Source organism: Drosophila subobscura, chromosome J, assembly GCF_008121235.1.
Source record: "Drosophila subobscura isolate 14011-0131.10 chromosome J, UCBerk_Dsub_1.0, whole genome shotgun sequence".
NCBI lineage: Eukaryota > Metazoa > Arthropoda > Insecta > Diptera > Drosophilidae > Drosophila > Drosophila subobscura.
The window spans coordinates 18,382,017-18,404,718 of NC_048532.1; the positions used below are offsets into that span (position 1 = coordinate 18,382,017).

Here is a 22,702-nt window from a genome sequence, read left to right on the forward strand (position 1 = left end):
GTATATTGCGGTATATTTTGTAATGCAATGCGGTATTTCTTATCGATAAATCCGCGGTCATAATAAATTTTAGTTAAATTTGCATTTTATTGAATAAAAAACAAACAACTCAACATTCAAACCATGTCCACACGCTGGTATCCCATATATCAACGCGGCAATCCCCAGCTGCGCGTATTCCTGCCCAACTTCTGGATGAAACTGGTGCGGCCGGCGGAGCCCCAGCCGCCCAATGTGGTAACATTTGCGGTGTCCACGGAAATGACGATCCACGATGTGCGCAGCTACCTGGAGAAGATCTACAAGCTGCCGGTGATAGATGTGCGCACACGCATTGCCATGGGCGAGACGAGGCGGGACCAGACCTACGGCTACGTCACAAAAAAAGATGATGTCAAATATGCTTATGTAACGCTGGTGAGTGCAGCGTGCGGCTGCTCCGTGGGGGATACTAGCTAATGTTTACTCCCTGCTTGCAGCCAAAAACTGAGGCTTTTACCTTTCCCGATCTGTTCGAAAACAAGGCCGAGAAGCAGGAGAAGGAAGAGAAGTCCATGGATGAGTCCAAGGATGGTTTCCGCAAGTTCCTCGATCGCAACAAGAAGCGTCCCGGCACGCCCGGCTGGTACTCCATTTAGGCGCATAAATTTAAGGCTTAGCATTTAAGCTATTTGTTGTATTTGTTGTTGCAACGGTTGTAATTAAACATTTATTTCGAAAGTCCAAAGAAGTTTTAACTTAAAGCTTAGGCTCCATTTTTTCTGCTGAACTTAGTTCTTGGATTCCTTCACGGCGGCAGCGACCCAGGCGCGTATTTTGTCCTCATCCTGGAGTCCAATCATGCGCTTAATCTCCTTGCCATTCTGCAGCACCACAAGCACGGGTACGGCGCCCACATCGTAGTCGAGGGCCAGCTCGCTGTGCTCATCGATGTCCACTTTGGCCAGCTTGATGGAGCCAGCATTTTCGCCCACAATATTCTCAATGCGCGGCGTCAGCAGCTTGCAGGGATTGCACCAGCTGGGGGGGAACACAAGAGACTTAGTACCAATTTGAATGGCAAGGGGCATACCACACTCACGTTGCGAAAAAGTCCACAATCACGGGTGTCTGACTGTTCTTCACCTTTTTGTCGAAATCCTCGGCGCTCTGCACTTTGAAGATCTCCTGGCGCTGCGACGACACTGACAGTGCACGCATCTGCTGTCCGTGGATGAGTTGACGCGTGCCGCGTCCCAGGCTGTTTAATAATTGGCGCTGCATATTTTTTTCGAGCAGTAATGTTACGAGAATTGATGGCGAGAATTTGTGGCCTGACAAATGACAAAAACAATGGTCGACTGGCCAGCTGATTTGATTGGCGTTGCCAGATGGTTGGTTTTCTCTTGATGTGTGCACACTGCAGTAATAGAGATGAGCCAAAGTTGTTACTTCAAAATCACAGTGTGGTCATTTTGGATGTTAAATTTAGTTATTTTTAGTTTATTATTATTCTAAATGTCATAGTTTCAAGTTTTACATAAACTGCACAAGCTGCTTTTTGATATTTATATTAAAATAAGACATTTGACTCTATTTCCCTCAATCGTGTCACCGTTTTTGCCTCACGTGACTTGACGCGCATCTCTAATTTTAGTAATTTCTCTAAATTCAAAAGTGTGCACACACCCTCGCTCGCTCAGTGGCTAAGTGGCAGCCACTTTTTTTTGTGAAATATTTTTGTTTGTCGTAATAATATCAAGAGAACCATTGCTTGTTTTCACCACTAAATTCAGGTGTTAGTTTTGCGCGCCCACGACCAAGTGAACATACCCAAAGCCACACCAATTAGCTGCGCAACGTTTGCCAAGCAGCCAAATCCAAATCCAATCGTCATCGTCGTCGACGTCCTCCAATTAGCGACCCTCGTTAAACTGCGCTGCGCAAATGGCCGTTGGCACTTGTCGGAGGGCATACTAGAGAGACACAAACTAGGATAAAGAACTCCATCCATGGATGATTTGTCGCAGGGCGACATATGTCGCGTGTGCCGCTGCGAGGCGCAGCCGGATCGGCCGCTCTTCTATCCGTGCATCTGCACGGGCAGCATCAAGTACATCCACCAGGACTGCCTGATGCAATGGATGCGCTACTCGCACAAGGAGTACTGCGAGCTGTGCGGCCATCGGTTCAGCTTTCAGCCCATCTATGCCCCGGATATGCCGCGCGTGCTGCCCGTCAAGGATGTGCTGGTGGGGCTCATGTCTGCCGTGCTGGAGGGCGCACGCTGCTGGCTGCACTACTCGCTGGTGGGCCTCGCCTGGTTCGGACTGGTGCCGCTGTCCGCGTATCGCACCTATCGCTATCTCTTCCGGGCCAACTCCTTCGACATGATCCTCTCGCTGCCGTTTGACATCTTCTCCATGGACAATCTGCCATCGGATGCGTTCCGCGGCTGCTTTGTCGTCACCTGTACGCTGCTCTCCTTCATTGGTCTCGTCTGGCTGCGGGAGCAGATTCTGCATGGCGGCGGACCCGATTGGCTCGAACGCGACGATGCTCCAGCTGCCGCTCAACCCGCTGCGGCGGCGGCTGCTGCTCCAGCGCCTGCGGCCGCCTGGCCGGAGCGGATTGTGGATGACGACGGACGCGATTGGGTCGATGCTCCAGCTGCCGCTCCCCCAGCCGATGCGGCAGCCGCTGCTGCTGCCGCCCAGGATGACAACAACAATGGCGAGGCGCCGCAGGATGTGCCCATGGACAATGCAGCACCCGCACCAGCCGACAACGAAGGCGATGCCCAGGGCGCAGCCGGAGATCCAGCAAATGCAGCAGCCGCAGCCGCTCCAGGGGAAGCCGAGGCCGACGAACAGAACTGGAACCCCCTGGAGTGGGACCGTGCAGCCGAGGAGCTCACCTGGGAGCGTCTCCTGGGTCTGGACGGTTCGCTGGTGTTCCTGGAGCACGTCTTCTGGATCATTTCGCTCAACACGATGTTCATCTTTACGTTCGCCTTCTGTCCGTATTGCGTGGGCAACTTCATACTCAGCTCCATGGACCTGCTGCAGCCGGAGAAGCCTTTGCTGCACTTCCATGGCCTGATTACGACGCTCTTTGGCTACTGCTGCATTGGCCTGACGCTCGTCGTGCTGCACTTTCTGGCTAGGATCTTTCGCATGCGTCGCGTCTGCTGGTTCATCGGCCTCTGCTACATCGTCGTGAAGGTCTCGCTGCTCTCGGTCGTGGAGATTGGCGTGCTGCCGCTCGTCTGCGGCTGGTGGCTGGACATTTGCTCGCTGCCGCTGCTCGATGCCAGTCTAAAGGATCGCAAGGCGAGCTTCAAGGCGGCACCAGGCACTTCGCTCTTCATTCACTGGATGTTTGGCATGGTTTATGTCTACTACTTTGCGGCGTTCATTTCGCTGCTGCGTGAAGTGCTGCGTCCCGGCGTGCTCTGGATCTTTCGCAACGTCAACGATCCGGACTTTAGTCCCATTCAGGAGATGATCCATGTGCCCATTGTGCGGCACATACGGCGTCTCGTGGCATCCGCCATGATCTTTGGCTTTGCTGTGCTGCTAATGCTCTGGCTCCCCATACGCATTCTGCAGGTGGCCTGGCCGAATTTCTTGCCCTATGCCTTGAGCGGCGATGCGGAGGTCAATGATTTGAGTCTGCAACTGCTGCTGCTGCAGGTGAGTCCCTTCCCACTCTCTGGCAGTGCCTTTTAATCCGCTCTAAACCTTCCCACAGATTGTCTTGCCTGGATTCTTTGAGCAAACCCAAACGCGCATCTGGATGAAGGGCGTGCTCCGCATCTGGTGCACCGCTGTGTCCTGGCTTTTGGGCATACGCAGCTACCTCTTGCCCGCGCCGGAGCCGGAGCCCGAGCCACCAGCCGCTGCCGAGGGCGAGGGCGTGGACGCTGCTGCCGCTGAGAATGCCAATCCGGATGTGGCGCCACAGGCACCGCCACCACCACCGCCGCCACCTGTGGATCCGTTTCCCATACATTTGCCACGAAATCTGGCCGCCGCCCATCAGGCCATCATGCAGCGGGATGCGCCCGTGGGCTTCCAGCCGTACGAGAAGCCCACGCTCTTTGCCTTCCGCCTGTGCGCGCTGCTGGCGCTGATGTGCCTGTCGATTGTCGGCGCCGCCATCCTAACGCTGACGGTGCCAGTCTACATTGGTCGTCGTCTGATGGTGCTCTGGACGGGCCAGCCAGGCGAGAAGGCAGCTGCAGCTGTTGCTGCTGTTGTCCGTGCCGCTACGGTAGAGGGCGGACCGCTGCCCGTGGTGGATCCCGAGGCGATCAGGAAGAACGAGCGACTGCTGCGCGCCCATGAGCTGTACACGGCGGAGATTGGCGGCTACTTGTGCTGGATTGTGCTGCGCGGCGTGGCTGTGGTGGCCACCCTGCTGCCCCAAGGACGCACGGCGATTGTGAACAAGCTGAAGCAATGGGCCACCGTCACGCTGCAGTATGCGCTGCCCGTGATCACGCTGGTGGGCATCTTTGTGCTCGTTCCCCTGCTCTTTGGACTGCTGCTGGAGCTGGTGGTGGTCATACCGCTGCGTGTGCCCCTGCGCAAGACGCCCATACACTTCCTGTGGCAGGACTGGGCGCTGGGCATGCTCTACACCAAAATAGCCATTGCCCTGACCCTCATGGGGCCCGAGTGGCATCTGCGGCGTGCCCTGGAGCGCGCCTACACGGACGGACTGCGAGATTTCGACCTGAAGTTCGTGATGCGGGATCTGGCCGTGCCGGTGGTGACCACCTTTGGCCTGGCCCTGGCCATACCCTATGTCATGGCGCAGATGGTGCTGCCCATGTTCTTTGTGGATCGCTACACGCGGCAGTACATCTATCGGCTGGTGTATCCCGTCAGCTTTGTCGTTGTGGGCACCATCTGTTTTGTGCTCTTCCAGATCAAGCAGCTGAAGAAGCTTTATCTGTCGATCAAGGTGGACAAGTACTTGGTGGGGCAGCGTCTGGTCAACTACGAGAACCGCAAGAAGCAGCAACAGCAGCAGCAGGAGGAGGAGCAAAAGGCACGCGAGCTCAAGGAGCGACGCGAAAAGGAAAAGGAACTTGTGGCCAACATTTTGGGTGTGGATATGGCAGGGGTGCCCGAGGAGTATGCCGATCTGTACGGTGACCGGGACGAGGAGCCCAATCAGGCGGGCGTCTTATATCGCATGCGGAGACGCGACCAACTGCCACGCCCCGCTGCGCTAGCAGATGCCAACGAGGAGCTGCTCTAATGTAGAAAAAGAGAAGAGAAAACCAACTGACAAGCAAATCTTCAAGTGAAATATTCAAAAAACAAATTCCTTTTCCTGCTTTGCGCTGCACACTCGTTTATTTTGTTTTTTGGCTTAGTTAAACTTTCGTTATGGTTAGTTTTTATGTTTTAGCTGCAATTGTTGAGAAGCCCCTCCACCCCCTTCGGACCGTGTGTGTCGCTTCTAGCACCTAAGTTGTATCATAATTTAAGACATGCAAAGAAGAAAAAAAGTTATAAAAGATAAACCCTCATCTACTCCACTGAGACTTCAATTTCTTTAAGTAGCCCCAGCCCCCGCCCCAATACATAGTGTAGAAAAAAAACGAAAATTGTCATCATATATGGCTCATATTTTAGACCCTTACACACCCTTTCTTGCGAACTGTCTAAAGATTATGCGAAAATTTACCAAAAAACCAAATTTCAAATTAGAACACAAAAAATTACGAAACAAAAACGATAAACACACAAAAAAATACCTTAAAAAACAAAAACCATTTCGAGCTAGCTTTACGAAAACTTGTAAAAATTATATATGTATACATAATAAATATAAATGATTTAAAATTAATTAATAAATTTAAATTTAAACTTCAACAACAAATATTTACAAGTCGGTGGTTGCTCTTCTGAGCGTAAAAAAAGGTTCTAACAATTAAAGAAAATTAGTAGGAAAAGCCGAAAAGGGAACCCCACTTGAAAAGAGCAAAAGAGAAATGCGAAAAAGTCTTAAGAGCCAGACGAAAGACAACAAAAAAGAACGACGAGAATAAGTAATGGCAAAAAAGGGAACACAAAGGGTACAACCGGTCCCATATAATCTTTATAAGCTGCCTAAAAAACAAGAAGAAAAGAGAGTATAATTAATTTGATTTGCATTCCTCGCAGGTTACTCTCATCGCTCTGGCTTTTTAATGATCTTTTTTTATTGCCACAAGGGATTTCCAAGCTACACCGAAATTGTGTGATAAAGTTCGCTCTTTCTACAAAAGGATTGCAATTAGAGCCAAGAAAAATAAAACAAAGTTAAATGGTAATTTAAGTTGTTTTCAAATACCCGCTACTCTACGGTGAAGCAAGTTACGCAATTTTTGTGCTAAACAAGCAGGAATTTATTATTTAAAAGTGGATATGGAGCTTGCAGCACAATGATGCATAGTTTTGCTGGACATCCATAATATTAGACAGCGTTTCTGAGACGATTAAGAATTTCTTCAAGTAGCTGGAGAAGAAGGAAGCTAGAGATGGTTTGGCAGACCTCAGAATCTAGGCAGAGCAAAAAGTCGAATTAAATTCGGAAATTTAGAGTTCGCATTGTAGAAACCTAACAGCTATAATTTAAATCTAAATCTAATCGAATCGAATTGTTCATATAAAAGATAATATTGACTTGGCCCGAATCTGAGGCTGAGGCTGCATAGAATCCGATCTACCGACGGCAGCTGCAGTCCGCCATCTTTGCAAGCGTCGCTGCAGCTGCTATTTCTTTTTATCTGCTTATGCTCAGAGCTTCGCTCAGTGCTGCTAAAAGTAAAGAGTAAAAAAGCTGAGAAAAGGCCAGACACACGTGTAAAATGCCAAGAGTCCGGCAATTGGCATTAAAAAAAAGCTAGATCTGACGGGGAAAAAAAAGTCAACAGCCCTCTCTGAGCGGCTGTTTTCGTTGTATGTGCTGCGGTTTTTGCGGGTTTCTGTGAGTGTGTGTGTGTGTGTGTATGCTGGTCCGAGCCTCCCAATTTCTAACACTCTCCCCTCCCCACTATACAAACGCATGGTTTTGGCTTATAATTGGATTTTGATTCGTTTTGCATAAAAAGTGTGCTTATTTTCCAGACGCCAGCCTGACTATGCGATGTGTGTGTGTGTCTGTCTGTGTTTTGTGTGGCTTCCAGAGGCGCCTGACCGAAAAAAACTGCCACAGCAATTTGCTGTGCTCCTCGAATTTGCAAATAATTTGACTGCATTTTCCATTCATTATACACTTTAGAAAGAGTATGATATTTGGTGGAGAGGTTTGGTAGGCAAGGAAAGAAAGAAATTGTTACCCAAAGGACCAGTAAGTCCATATTCCTTTAACACCAGTCGTTGCAAGCAGAAATTCAACGTAGAGAAATGCGAAAAACTCTCAAATGGCTGCCATGGCAACGATCAATTCGAAAGAGTAACAAAGCTGCGACTTCCCTCTCTTTGTGTTCTCTCTTCGGTTGCGTTGGGAGTGCATTAGTGGTGTGGCGTCGCCTATGTGGTGTGTTTTTGTATGTGTATGTGTTTTGGTGTTTATTTATTGCAAACCATATTTTGACAATTTACATATTTAATTTGGATACATACATACTATGTACATCTCTACATACATACGCATATGCAGCTTTATTTAATTGGTAAAGAGTTTTGGTTCGAAACGCCAGGAAGTGATTATAATTCGCGTTGAAGGCGTTAAAGGGTAGTGGAATACGACCAAAATTATGGTCCACTAAATCAAAGCGCCTATCTAGATGTCTGCAAGGCAGAGATAGCATGAGATTAAAGAGGAACTTTAAGTCCGTTTTGCAAGTATGCCAAGTCCCAGGTTTTTGTTCTGCTTTGTTTTTGGACTGCTCAGCAATTGCCTACCAGGTTACCCTGTTTACTGGGCTAATTTTCAACTTTCATAGCAATTATCTATTAACCACTTCCCTTCGTGGCAATAAATCAATTGTTGTTTTTAAGGAACCCACCTCTCCGGGTACCAATTATGGTCACAATGTTAAAAAAATGATTTCCCAAGAACCCGGAACAAGTGGCTCGTAAGTTGAGGTTAATCTCTGCCATCTTTTTGGCCCTTTTTCCAACCAGCCAGAAGCTAATAAATTTATACCACCCACTGCGCACCACCGCACACCCCACGCACCGTGTCCCACTGCGTTAATCCAACCGGACATTGTCCGGTGAACACACCTCAGAGAAGGATATTAAACCGTAGTGGAAAGTAGTCGAGAGTAGAGCCCAGCCCGGAGAGCTCGTCCGAGGCATATTTAATTTTTTAGCACAGTCGCTCCTCCCGGAGCTCTGGCGACGACGACATGCGTGCTTTATTGGCCATAATCGTGGCAGGACAGGATCCAGACGGAGCACCAGGACCGAGGGCACTTAGCACTCCTTAAGTTTTACAACTTTACGCTCAATCAGGCGCCCCGTCAGTGGCACAGTAGGCCATAAAAAAAGTAACAGCTCCTCGAACTTCCAACTTTAACCCCACACAACGGAAGAAGGGAGCGAGCCCCGCTGAAAGAACAAACTGGAATGCGTTGGTCTTTAATATGTGTGAACACTGTCTATTGTTGTTGTTGTTCTTGTGGTTGACAGGGGGGAAAAAAAAGGGAACCCAAGAGGTTAAAAAAACACCCAAAAGAGAAATAAATACAATGGGGATCCTGTTTTGGGGCAACGGAAGTTTTCTTTTTTTGCGCTGAGGTTGGTTGAAAGGATTGCCCTACAGAAAGTAGGGGCATACTAGTGAAGGGAAAAGGCTTGAAATAACTGAATTGCAATAACTGAAAAGTTGATCCCAAAAAGCAAAGCAGTAGTTGTGCTGCCCCTACAAAATTATCTACTTAAAGTACTTAAAGTTTTCCTTATAAAATTCAGCAAATTCTGTTTTATCCAAAGAGCATTCAGAGATCATCCTAAGGCCACAGCCCAGATCCATTTTGCACCTACATATTTGTTGTTATTTTTGTGTTGTTTTGCTTTTGTTTTCTGAGGTTTTTTTTTGCTATTTGGGTGTTTTGTTTTTAGGGCTCGCCCAGTTTCGGTTTCCTTTATCCCCCATCTACAATCTCCCTGGGCAATGGCTTTTATACAAATTATTTTATTTTGCGTCGGGATAATAATAAATTATGGCAACGGAAATCAAAAGGCCACTCCACGAAGGGCCACAGAAACAACAGACATATTTTCTCTGTATCTGTTTTCTGATTTTTTGCCCTTCCTCTCCGCCGGCAGCATGCGGATGCGGATGATGATGATGATGGAGGTTGCCATGGTTGGAGCGTTGAAGGAGGTGTGGGGTATACTACTATAATAGAGCATAACGAGCTTAAGAGAGGGTGTCGAGCAGGAGCTGCTGGCAGGTTGCTACACTCTTGAGAGATTGTTGCAGCAAAGCTGTTTTGTTTTCCCAGTTTGCCTTTGTTTATGGCTAATTTTAGACAATTTATGGAGTGTTGGTTGCCGCTTGATAAGAGCTACCAAGCAGAAAAGCAGCACCAGCACCAGAAACAACAACTGCTAAAGCAATTCATGCAAATGAGCTTCACTTAAAGCCACAGAGAGTCTCCACACTCCCCATCCCATCCTCATGCTCGTGTGTGGCACGAATGATAAAGCTGCGACAACGGGGAATACACTTTTATGCGAGGTGATGGTGTGTGTGTGTGGCATGGGACATGAAGATATCACTGCTGACATATGAAGTTGTTAATTTTTCCACAACAACAAAGTGAGGCAAAATATTAAAAATGAGAAGCATAAAGAATGCTTTTGGATGTTGACAAGACTTTGGCGACATCATCATCATCGAGCAAGAGCTCTCCTCCGACTCTGTTTATCCTTTGCTTAATGCGTAAAAACAACTTTCGGCTTAACTCCAGTCTCCAAATACATATATTTAATGTTCCCCTGGGGCCTGTCTTTCCACGGAAAAAGGATGGGCCCCCCGGATTTGTTAACATTTATTATAATGAGAATGCTAATTAAAGCCAGTCGCAAGAGAATTTGTAGGACACGAAATCTGGGGCATTGCTAATTGAAATTTAAGCAATAAATCGGGCACAAACATCCAATTTTTTAAAGAACAAAAGAGTGCAAATAAAAATTGAATTCTCAATAAAATGATGTGCCGAAAAACCTTTATGCTGTCTGTTATTTTTTGGCAAAAGAAAACGTAATGGAAAAACAACTTTAAGCCGAAAATCCGCTTAGGTTTCTGGAGAAAAAGTCATCAGAGTTTGTTATAATAAATGATGTTTTTATAGACGTCTAATGGAGCAATAAAATTGCATTCTGTGGAAACTTCTCAGTGATGAATTTTGCTGTGAGTTATGTGCGATTTTATTTATGGTGCAGCGATAAATGATTGCCAATGCATATGCACACATAGTTGAAAATCCAATTAAAACTATTTTGACCGGCAGCCTAATGAACTTTATTTTACTTGAGGAAATTTCCTATCATCAGGCGTTGCCTTTGCACTGGTCATTCTATCTTACATTTTGATTTATTTGCACTTAACATTCTCGTTCAATGAACTTTTAACAAAGTTATAAATGGCAGAAATCTCAGCACTATCCCCGCGTGGCGGAGGTCACTCCAACACGCGCCCAAAAAGTTTTCAATTTCATCGTACTACTTGAGCACGCGCTTGGCTTTGGGGAAAACCGAAAACAGAAATGTTTTAGGCCACTTTCAACTTTGACATAATGCAAATTATATGATTTTCATTTCATTATTTGTACAGCACTCCCCCTAAGTGTTTAATTTGGCTTGGGTATGTGTGTCTGCGTGGGTGGGTGTAAGTCTTAGGCTTGTCAAAAAACCACAAAACAATTTAAGTTGGCAAACATTCGGGGGAAACTTTTCTATTTGTCGCCAGCGACAATTGCAGCGACAACAGGCAGGCAAGGCAGGCTTTGACTTTGAAGGAAAAATCTCTCTCTGTGTGTGGCTGAGGATGGTGGAAAAACTTTTGAGTTCCTTCTATGTGATTAGGCCTTTCCAGCAGCATACTGACTTTCACTTAAGAAGAGAGCGACAGACGGAGAGAGAGAAAGTGAAAGCCTTCTTTCAGGCCCTGTTGCTGCTGTGGCACATATGCCGTATGATTGACATTCCCTTCACATCCTTCAATATCCTTCTGTCATTAGATCCCCACTTGACTGACTCCTGTCCCTCATTGCCACTGATAGGACGCTCGTGGAATGAGTACTACTTCATTTAATATGTTTGGACATTGATTAATTGTCAGCCGAGCCGTTTGTTGAGATTTTTCTACTGGGTGGTTCAACAGTTGTTATTTTTCTTTGCAACAGATTTTTGGTTAGGGAATTCCGCGATTCGTTGGGCTTTCTCTACAGTGTGCCGTTGATTTGCTTTTGTTTAAATTTTATTAGATTTAGATTCCAATTTGATCATAATCATTATAATAATTATAGATTCATTCGATTCTAATGTAATCTCACTCTTCACATTTATCAATTTTGTCTATGGTCAAGCTACCTCACGTCATTCTCACACTCTCCCAGATCCACACGCCAAAGAAAAAACAACAACACCAAACACTCACGGAATGCAAAAGCAAAGCCGCTCTCAAACACTCTCAGCGCCTCTCTTTGCCATCGCTTCAGATCAGTGCACCACATGCAGACAGGGTCGTGCCAAGGGAGACTTTTCCCCGGGCGCTAAAATTTTGGTGTTTAGGGGCGCTGATTACAAGTTCGCCACGGGCCCATATACTCTTTGGCACGGCCCTGCATGTAGAAGTAATAGAAGACTCACCATCTCTCTCACACCCATTCGGATCAAAGCATCAACACACGCACATTGCAAAAGCAAAGCCGCTATTCGGTGTTCTCAGTGCAGTGTAAAGAGATCGCAAAGATAAAATTTTAGCCACCGGCGCAGCAGCACGTTTTTTCGAGTCGCGGAACTAGAAATGCGGAAAAATTGTAGAACAAGTTCGGAAAATTATACAAAAACCCGTGTGATAGTTGCAGAAAGTGTTTAAAAGAAAAATATGCCGAAAAAATTTAAAAAAAAAGTGAAAAACCTACGAAAAAGTTATGAAAAATGGTGGAAAAGGGCGGAAAATGCATAAGCCATGTGTGTCGAGAGCCAAAGGGTCAGGAACAACTAAAATAAGATCACAATAATGGTTAAAACAATAGATTTCATATTTTTTCTTCGAGAAAAGAAGCCCGAAAATTTGCAATTGCGTCGCAGTTTTAATGCCGCTGCCAAAGATCTTTGAATGTATGTATGTGTATAGCAGAATTGGAGTGCGATGAAGACAAAGCAAAATAACGGAACCATCCATGGCGTGATTGAGTTTCTTTTTCCTTTTTGCTGAGTGGTGGCGTGTAGAGTCGAGTCGGCAAACGTAGGCGCCAGGCGGAGAGCAGTGTAAGCAGATATGAAAGTGCCAGTGGCAAAGAAACAAGAGTAAAAGGTCCCGTATCCACGCACTCTCCATCTCACTCCCACCCTTATAGAGCATAGGCTGCTAAAGCAACGACAATAAGCACACACACTTTTGCAAAACCAAACCACTCTCAGATCTATTCAGCGCTCTTCTCAATTCTTAACATAGGCAAACAACACTAACACAAACACTCATTGCAAAAGTGTCGCCGCTCTTAGATTATCTAAGCAACTAAGTTCTCTTAACTTTGCGCCCTCGCTTCATGTCTTTGCGACACCAACAAATGCGGTGGAAAGAGAGGACAAACGGTAAAGCCTTGCAAATCAATCGTCATTTCTATGCTGATGATCTCATCCACGCACTCTGTATCTTCTTCTGGCCTTCTAGAACATTCGCAAAAACAACGCACATGCAAAATCAATGCAAAGGTAATGCAAAGACCAATAAGTAAAATTTTAACTGCCGGGCAAACGAATGTTTGATCATGTCAAGAACGAAAACGCGTTAGAAAATAGTGGAAAAGTGCGGAAAATTTTAAATAAAAACCCGTGTGATAAGTGCAGTAAGTGTTTTAATGTAAAAAATTGCCGAAAAAGTGTAAAATATGTGTTAAAAAGCAGGAAAAGTGATGCAAATTTCTTGAAAAACGCACCTCCATATGTGAGAAAATTCAAAAGATTGGGAGGTAGTGAAAATATATCCCTGAAAGTGGAAAAAACAACGTTAATTCAAGTGTAAAAGTTCCGAAAAAAGTCAATGGCGTCGCAGCTTTAGCGCATCGGAATATGAGTGTAAAGAAGGCGCAGTAAAATAGCGGCACCATGGCGTGATGTGCCCTTCTGTTTGAGTGTTTTTTGTTGTTTTCTTTCTTTTTGTTTTGTGTGAGTGTGAACGGCAAACAGTGCCGGCGAAAAGCAAGACAACAAGTGGTTACAAGTGAGTGAAGTGTAAGAGTGAGCCCCGCAAGACTAAAGAAAGAGCGGAAATACATAAAAAAACTCACTCAGTGTTAAGTGCAAGTGTTAGTGTCGATGGTCATAATGACGGCAAGGAGTGCCAGGCGGGTTCGGCAATATTGAGTGAAAATTGAGTGCAAGTGTCAGTGAGTGTCGATGGTCATTATGACGGCAAGGGGAGCCAGGCGGTTGCGGCAAAAGTGAGTGAGTGTCGATGGTCATTATGACGGCAAGGGGAGCCAGGCGGGTGCGGCTAAAGTGAGTGAGTGTCGATGGTCATTATGACGGCAAGGGGAGCCAGGCGGGTACGGCTAAAGTGAGTCAAAAGTGAGTGCAAGTGTAAGTGTCGATGGTCATAATGACGGCAAGGAGTGCCAGGCGGGTTCGGCAATATTGAGTGAAAGTGAAAATGCAAAATCAGATTAATTTTTTTGTTTTTTAAATTTTTTTTAAAGTTTTTTAAAAGCAGTCCCAGCTTTCCCAGGCGTCAAGCAATGCAAGCAGTTATTGGCAATAGTGAGTGCAGTGTTTGAGTGAGATCAATGAAAAAAGAGTTGAATGCCCCGCAAAACTAAAGATAGAGCGGAAGTAAATAATTCTCACTCAGTGTTAAGTGCAAGTGTTAGTGTCGATGGTCATAAAGACGGCAAGGAGTGCCAGGCGGGTACGGCTTAAGTGAGTGAAAAGTGAGTGCAAGTGTTAGTGCCGATGGTCATTATGACGGCAAGGGGAGCCAGGCGGTTTCGGCTAAAGTGAGTGAAGTGTCGATGGTCATTATGATGGCAAGGGGAGCCAGGCGGGTACGGCTAAAGTGAGTGAGTGTCGATGGTCATTATGACGGCAAGGGGAGCCAGGCGGGTACGGCTAAAGTGAGTCAAAAGTGAGTGCAAGTGTTAGTGTCGATGGTCATTATGACGGCAAGGGGTGCCAGGCGGGTGCGGCTAAAGTGAGTGAAGTGTCGATGGTCATAATGACGGCAAGGAGTGCCAGGCGGGTTCGGCAAACGTGAGTTAAATGTTTTTTAATCCGAGTGCAAAGAACAATAAAATAAATAAAAAGTTTTTGAAAAAAAAACGCGATTTCAATCCGAGTGTGAAAAACTATCAAAAATGTCCCGCAAAAACTGTATAAAGAGCGGAAATACGAGTATAAATAACATTTTTGTTGGTTCTCTTTGCTTTTGGAAGAACAATAGACTAAAAAAGAAAAGCCAAAGAAAGAGGAACCCTCTGGAACGTGTGGGCTATCGTTGGGTAAGTCTAATCATTTGATAAATTTGATTATTTATTTTTAATATTAATTGTTCATACATTTTGAAAAAATTTAAAATTTTTTAATATTTTGTCCGAATTTTCATCTCAAATTTCATCTCATGCAGCATCTATATTTTCTTTTAAATTTTTGTGTTCTGCTAATCAAGTTCTGCTTTAACTGGAAAACGGCTTTACTGTTACGAAACGCTTTTCATTTAGCAAGTAAAGTTCTTTGGCTTGGTTTGTAAATGTCATTAATGGGGACAACACTTAGGCTTACAACTTGGCAACAATATGGGAGGTGGGAAGAGCAAACTCAGAGTCATGGCAACATTTTGAAACTAATGACAGAACCACAAACTTCAGTTTCGCAGCACTTTGAATTGGAGAACTGCTTGCCGCATGCCACATATAGAGAACTTTGTCTCCTTCTAGCATTAAAAGTAATTAGTCATTAAATCATTTGCATATAAGAAGAACTTTTGTTCAATCTCAAATATTTGATAGATTGAAATCTTCTTTGAGTGGAAATATCCAACTTTTGGATGATTTGTGTCCTGGATTATAACGAAATTTAAATGTGGTCCGGGTACATTTTTTGCTATATTATTTATTATCTTTCATATCTTCTGGTATTCCATCTGTCCAAGCTGAGCGGCTCCGAATTTTTGGCAACATCTGTTGACCCTCGCCATGCATGTGATATGTGGACCAAAACAAATCCCAAAACCCATTCGAACTCTCCAAGGATAAACTTTCCCCAAATGCAAAGAGTACTTTATCTCTCTCACTCCTACATTTCCAGCAAAAGTCCAGCGTGTGTGTAAGTAGGCCAAAAGTAATGGGAATGCCATCAAAAATGTAGCCATGATATGTGTGGCATGTAGCAGAGAAAAGCAGAGAAATGTGTTGCATTGTAAACTTTTTAATAAAGCCACAAAATAGCCAGAGAATAGCCAGAGACAAGATGTGTGTGGGGTTGGATGTGGAGTGTGGTGAGAAGGACCATGTGCCATAAGGGAAATGGAAAACGGACAAAACAATATTTGATGCATGACAAATCTACTCGTAGAAAAAATTGTTCTTACAGACAGATATTACAGAGATTTCTCCACACAATGGAGAGGGGCTGCCGCCTTTCATGCGCGTTTTCTCATGCATATAAAATGTTGTGGAAATATGCAGATTATAAGAACATAAAGGATAAAAGGAATATAAAGAATAGTCAATAGAAGGAGAAAGTCCTCCCTATTGTTATTCTATCATTAAGTTCTATTCACCTTTCAATCTCAATTATTCATTTATTATTCATTTCGAGCGCTCCAAAGCACGCTCCCTCTTCTTCTATCTCTTGGAGAAACCAGGGAAACGCTGTCTCCTTTCCACACACACACATACACAGCATTCAACATAAATCTAAATCAGCTTTTGGTCTAGCCACTTGCCACGTGCCACAAATTGTGTGAAATCTGTGCTCCCCCAACAACAAATTCCCTCACATTTTCCTCATTCATTTTTTCTTTATTTTTAATTCGCACAAGTGTCGTCCCTGCCACACGACACACAACACACTCCACTGACATCAGTGGAAACAACAACAACAAGTGGCAACAACTCCCTCGCAAGTGGCAGCGCGGTTAATTGGAAATGAAGTGCAACAGACATTCACATAGGACACATGCTTTGACTCAAATGGCAAATGGCTTCTGCCCCCCACGAGTGGCAGCATGCCGGCCTAATGAAAATGGTCACCGACCCAATAGGTTGCCTCCTCCCTCCTTTTTGTTGCACGTGTCTGCCTGTCTGTTTCTATGACAATTAAACAACTTACACGAACGCTGTGCATTTTTTCACGCATCAAATTTGATTGTCTCCTGGAGTGTGTTGTAACATACAAAAAATGAAATCAATTTTCCATTAAACTCAATTTGGAATCGTGAAAAAATAGTTACATGTTTGTTACATATGTACTTCAATATATCACAGTATATTCTGCATATCGCACTTAAATCTGGGAACACAAATCTATTCTCTCTAGGGTTTCATTTATTTACGCTTTGTTTTTGCCTAGTTTTTGGATCAGAGCTCGTTGCCTTAACCCTTGTTTGTCCCACATAACTTCTCGTTGTTGTCCCATGCTGTTGCTTCATTAGCAAAAACAAGTCCAGAGAGTGGACCCAAAGGGTCGTAGAGGCTGAGCAAAGAGTGGACCCAAAAGGCGCAAGATACCGAGGAAAAGGCCCCTCTAAACAGGCGTAAAGGGAGTGGTGCTCCCAAAGAGGCAAAAGGACAAAGGAGTGGTTCAAATCATTCTGACCTCAAAAATATAGGGCCATGGCCCACAAATGCTGTAACCCGAAACGCAGTCAAATGTCAACAGCTGCGGAAAAGCTGGGGGAAAAGTCCGCAATACCAAAAGACGAGATGTGATGAGACGAGCGTCGGGGGCAATACTTTTTCGACAGTATGACGCCCTTGCGGATCCACGCCCACATTATGTCTGTGTTTTCCAGTGTACATAATATATGTACTTAAGCATAGTAGAATGAAAGAGGGAGAGTGGGAGCATATTTATGCGATTGTGTGGGATGCTAGAGCTCTGCCCGAAATGTTCGCAGAATGTTTAAGAATGGCTTAGGACTCGCTCCGCTTCTCCCGAGGAGCAGCTCCTGGAACTCCTCATTATTGAATGCCAAAGCCGAGAGGCGCCTTCAAGGAGCTGCAGGAGTAGGAGCAGCTGTTGGCTGCCTAACGCTGCCTTTGAAGTCCTCCACTAGGGAATGGAATGTCGAATATCGAATCTCGAAGGTGTGGCAGCTGCTGGGAGGAAATAAGCCTCGCAGATGCCACTCCCGTGGATGAATCCTCCAGCTAAATGCTTAAGTGGGAGCTTATTTTGAATTTATTTGCGGGGAATCGCTGGCGTCACAGACGCGTGGGCGTGGGTTCAAAAACAATAATTTACTTGATTTCACGCGCCTCCAAGGCGCCTCCTCCCAACCATCCTTCTGTCCTTTGGAGTGTAAATGATACCAAATGTAACGCAAATTGTGTGGAAATGCTGGGATTATTAGTTTTCGGGGGAGGTGGTGTTGGTTACGAATCACTCGCTTAATTGCATTTTCCTCTGACATTAGCTAATGAAAAGTGTCCCGGCCATAAGCAGGAAAATTACCACGAAGGAGTTACGTTTCATTCGAATTGGTGGGATGCCAGGAAAAGCTGGAAAATTTGAATTTACCTTCAAAGCGAGAGTTAGGAAAAGTCTGAAAATTGCCAAAAGTTTCCGATTGATATATCACGCAGCAATAAATTCCATAAAAATCAATAGAAATTTTGTGTTGTCATGGCAAATGTTAACAGATGAGTTTTCATTCATTTTTACCATACGATATATTTCGATGGAAAGTCTCCTATTCTTTCTGATTGATTTATGAGATGAAAAAGTCAATTTTCTGTGCAGAGAAAAAGTTTGGCGAGGCAGAAAAAACTTTTCTTTATGCAAAATTATAGAGATGTTAATCCTAGAGAGAGCCCCTACAGCTTTATCAAGGACTGACATCATGCCAGAGTGAAAGTACTTATCCATCTATCTCGCTTACTCTTTTGGCTAGAGAACAATGGAAACTCGACTCCAACAAGTGTTTACAAATGCAAATTGTTTTCCCATGTAGTTTGTGGCTATATCTACATATTTAATACATACTATCTACATAAAATGTACCCTTGATTTTCATGGGCAATGTTTTTTTTGCTTGCATGTATCTTTATTACGGATTATGAAAATGGGAAAATAAGGGAAATGTGTGGTATTTGCATAATTGATATTTAAAATACAAATTGAAAAGAACAAGGGCAGGGAGAATGTCTGCGGGTTACACATTAATTGAAAAATAATACATACAGTGGCGGAAAAAATAATAGAAACGACAGGCGATTCACACTTGAATCCAAATATTTTGTTTTTGGTGAAAGTTGTTTACATCAAAGCAAGTGTGCTTTGTTGCAGGATATTAGGGCTTTATATAGGACCCTCTTTAGGGCTCCTTTCGTAAGTTTTTTTAAGCAGTGTAGCCTGATTTGTATGAAGACCACGCTTTTGTCTTGGAAAAAATAATAGAAACGCAGTCTAATTTTTGTCATAACGTTTCTTAAAACGGTTTTAAGCGAATTATATTGGTAACAATTCATAAACTAACGGCAAATGAAGATATAAAATAACTTTTCCCGTTGATCCGGTTGTATTTGTTGTTGTTAGAGTCTCAGAATGGGGTGCGGAGGACATTGTACGGATTTTGAAAGAACAAATATCCTTACACCAGGATATGAAGGTCACACAACGTCAGATAGTGTTACTATTCTAAAATGGGTTTAATAAAAGCTTTTTCGACGATTAAGGACAAAAAATAACGAAACACACTCGGAAGAATGCACGCAACATCGGCTTGGTGCGACACACCACCTTGTTCAAAAATCAAAAAAAAATTCTTTCTCTCTTCGGAAAATTTGAAAAACGATCTCAATGCATTGGTTAGTAGTCGTACTATATGACATAGGTTGATTTAGGTCGATAAAAAATTACACATAGATGAATTGGACATACCTACTTACGAAAATGAGATTCAGAAAGGTACTCAATGCCTCAAGGTGCATTTATTTCGTATAGTCAAAAAAAATGTGCTGTAGGCAAATGAAACTAAAGTCAATTTGCTCAGATTTGTTAGGAAATCTCATATTAGGCACCTTAATACAACTTCCCACGACCAAATGTACCCAGGACGAAATAAATGCACCTTGGGGCATTGGGTACCTATCTGAATCTCATTTTCGTAAGTATATACATCTACTTTAGCTTTGTGTAATTTTTTATCGACCTAAATCAACCTATGTCATATAGTACGACTACTAACCAATGCATTGAGATCGTTTTTCAAATTTTCCGAAGAGAGAAAGAATTTTTTTTTGATTTTTGAACAAGGTGGTGTGTCGCACCAAGCCGATGTTGCGTGCATTCTTCCGAGTGTGTTTCGTTATTTTTTGTCCTTAATCGTCGAAAAAGCTTTTATTAAACCCATTTTAGAATAGTAACACTATCTGACGTTGTGTGACCTTCATATCCTGGTGTAAGGATATTTGTTCTTTCAATATCCGCACATTGACCTCCGCGAGCCATTCTGAGACTCTAACAACAACAAACACAACCGGATCAACGGGAAAAGTTATTTTATATCTTCTTTTGCCGTTAGTTTATGAATTGTTACCAATATAATTCGCTTAAAACCGTTTTAAGAAATGTTATGAAAAGATTAGGCTTCGTTTCTATTATTTTTTCCGGGCCTAAAAACTTTGAAAATTAATTTCTGGTATATCGAGTTTTTTTGTTAAATTGTTTTACTACGTTTTGAAACATTGTTAGGTAAGCTATCAATAAAAAATATGAAACTTAAAAAAAAATAATTTTCGCTGAACAAAATTTTGAAAAAACCGAAAAAAACTGTCGTTTCTATTATTTTTTCCGCCACTGTACATATATGAAAGATATGCCCGAAAGGTTTTTCCACTGAACAACGGATGGAGCTGGACCCTCCCGACTTTCCATGAGAGAGTGTGGCTGGAGAGGTGCTTAACCGTTGAGAGCCGCTTGAGCTTCTCTCATCTGTGGCAGCTCTGTAGGTCTGTGGCGTTTTGTCGCTTCTGCCTGCAGCAAAATGCAGTCGATTGTATGGCATTTGAGTGAGCTAAAGAGGCAGGAGAAGGAGAGCGGTACTTCGAGGCAGGCACTGTGTGGTGTGCCAAAGTAAAGGAAAGAGAGAGGACTATTGTGTTGCACAGTTAATAAAAGAGAAAGGACGATTGTGTGCAAAAGTTAGCGACAAAGAGAGAGAGAGAGGAAGAGAAAGTGCCATTTACTCAGTGTAAAAGTTAATGATGTTGCCACACAGCACAGCACATCTTTCAAACATTTACTTTTGTAATTAAATTTGCAACAACCAGCCATCTGCCACAGGAGTAATTGCAACAGACACAGGCGGAAGAGCAAGGGCGCCTCTGTTTTGGAGCATCATTTAATATGTAATTAAACGTTTATCATTACTACTTTCATGCTGCCTGGAGACACACATTTACCCTGTAAACCACCTCGAATGGGAGATAGTTTGTTACACATTTATTTCACTTAAATTCCAGCTAGAGCATTTCACAATTCCATGAAGCTTTATCCCGATATAATACGTACATAAATGGAGCCGCATTTCCGTGCGGATATTCAGTACCTTAATTCGATTTGTTTTCTCCATTTGTTTGCATAAAATATTAAATATTAAAAGCCGTCTGTCAGACGGAGGACTGTGACTGTGACCCAAACAAAGGGCTCGTTAAATGCAATGTGTTGCCTGATTAAATGTTAAATATAATTTATATTTTATTACACAGAAAAAGGTCCCTGGGCCTTAACTTTGGTTGCACTTCTGTGGAATTAATTAAAATTCAAAATATAATCATAATTAGATCAGAGTGTTTGCCTTTGCATGCAAATTGATTAGCACCCGTTTTGATTGCAATCATTAAACAAAATACATACATTTATTTAATTATACCACAAGTACAATTTAATACAATTTATATTGAATTTTTAAGTTCCAATTAAATGATTAATGAATACATTTCGGATTTTTTGTTTGGTAAATATAAACGGAAATAATACGCAAACTGAATGCAATTGATTTTAATATTAATTAAGATATTAATGTGTTAAAAACACAGTAAAACTTACCTAAAGACAGAATATTTTTCAATTTGAGATCTTCTCCAGTATAACTCCGACTTAAAGTGTGTTTCATGCTCTAAAAATCCTTTAATATACTGTAATAATTTTTCTTAAAGTACGAGACCCTTTTTTAGAGTTTCCATTTTTTCTGTCTTGGCAAAATAAATATTTGGCGACACTTTTTTGTGCCGCGGCATTTGTTTTGGCTTAGTTCCATTTTCTGTTGTTTTTTCAAGGGCAGAGAGAGTACCCATCATCATCATTGGAGACAACCCACGTTTCTTGTCGCATGTCTAGCCGCTTGTCTCATTTGTTATTTCGACATTTTTTTTATATTTTGTGTGCCCGAAGGCAAAAGGGATTCCGGCAAAACTTTTGCCTAATTAATGGCAAATGTTGGCCAAAAACCCCACTTAAAATGATCGATGACAGCGAAACAACAGCCCAAACTGTTGCCAGCTCAAACGTTAAATGAAAATGCAAGCAAACATGCTAATAAAATGTTTGAATAAAGGGGGAACTAGAAGAAAAGTGCGGGTGGGAGCTCTTCAATATGTTTATTTATGATTATGATGGAATACTGAAAGTGTTTGCAGGGGTTTTCTATAAATATAATCGGAAATTGGTTTGGTCAACATAAGATGATAATACTTAGTGCTTGGTTAATGTCTTTATGACATTTTGGAGCGAATAATTGTATTGTTTCTGCTTCACTTTAGGCAAGATTTTTCTTCCTGCATCATGCAGGCTTTCTGTGGAAAGGAAATTAAGCGAAGTTTTCAAGGGGTTATCCATAATTTCAGTAAGAAATTTGCTTCTTAAAATAATGTAAAATTTTCCCTAAAAATCTCTTGGTTTTTCCAAGATTTTGATTCCAATCGGGAACCTTAAATGTTTGTCATTTCTTTTGTCCCATAATTTACCTAAATTTCCTGCTTCTAGTCTGTCCATTTCCTACATGATTTCCCTCTAGTTTTCCAAAAATTCAAAGCTTACTTTGCTTTGCATTTCGCCCATTTATCCTCCCCATTTAATCAGCTTTCTGGACACGCAAGGGCTCTCTGCTTGCAAGATTAGTGGCCAAATTTTGTGCGTAACCAATAAATGGGGTTTTCCACATCATTCGCCGCCACATGCAGCACGCACTACAACATGCCACATGACTTGTTCCATCAACAGAACCCACCGACAGGCCATAATTTTGTTAGTGGCCGCTGGCTGGTGGATGCATTGGGTGCCTACAACTCTAATTGATTCGTTTTGGGGGCGCAATGATT

The 22,702-nt window shown here is 43.2% G+C and overlaps 3 protein-coding genes across 3 annotated transcripts; 2 read left to right on the forward strand and 1 right to left on the reverse strand.

The window, feature by feature from the left end:
• Positions 1 to 47: 47 nt before the first annotated feature.
• LOC117895595 (39S ribosomal protein L23, mitochondrial) lies at positions 48 to 720 on the forward strand. The gene is made up of 2 exons (XM_034803345.1): positions 48 to 417; positions 480 to 720. The coding sequence occupies exons 1-2, from the start codon at positions 124 to 126 to the stop codon at positions 636 to 638; spliced, it is 453 nt and encodes a 150-aa protein (XP_034659236.1). The 5' UTR covers positions 48 to 123; the 3' UTR covers positions 639 to 720.
• LOC117895596 (thioredoxin, mitochondrial) lies at positions 680 to 1,322 on the reverse strand. The gene is made up of 2 exons (XM_034803346.1): positions 1,082 to 1,322; positions 680 to 1,020 (listed from the first exon to the last, which is right to left on the reverse strand). The coding sequence occupies exons 1-2, from the start codon at positions 1,261 to 1,263 to the stop codon at positions 771 to 773; spliced, it is 432 nt and encodes a 143-aa protein (XP_034659237.1). The 5' UTR covers positions 1,264 to 1,322; the 3' UTR covers positions 680 to 770.
• Positions 1,323 to 1,622: 300 nt separating this feature from the next.
• Positions 1,623 to 5,500, forward strand: LOC117895587 (E3 ubiquitin-protein ligase MARCHF6). The gene is made up of 2 exons (XM_034803336.1): positions 1,623 to 3,674; positions 3,733 to 5,500. The coding sequence occupies exons 1-2, from the start codon at positions 1,992 to 1,994 to the stop codon at positions 5,248 to 5,250; spliced, it is 3,201 nt and encodes a 1,066-aa protein (XP_034659227.1). The 5' UTR covers positions 1,623 to 1,991; the 3' UTR covers positions 5,251 to 5,500.
• Positions 5,501 to 22,702: the final 17,202 nt, after the last annotated feature.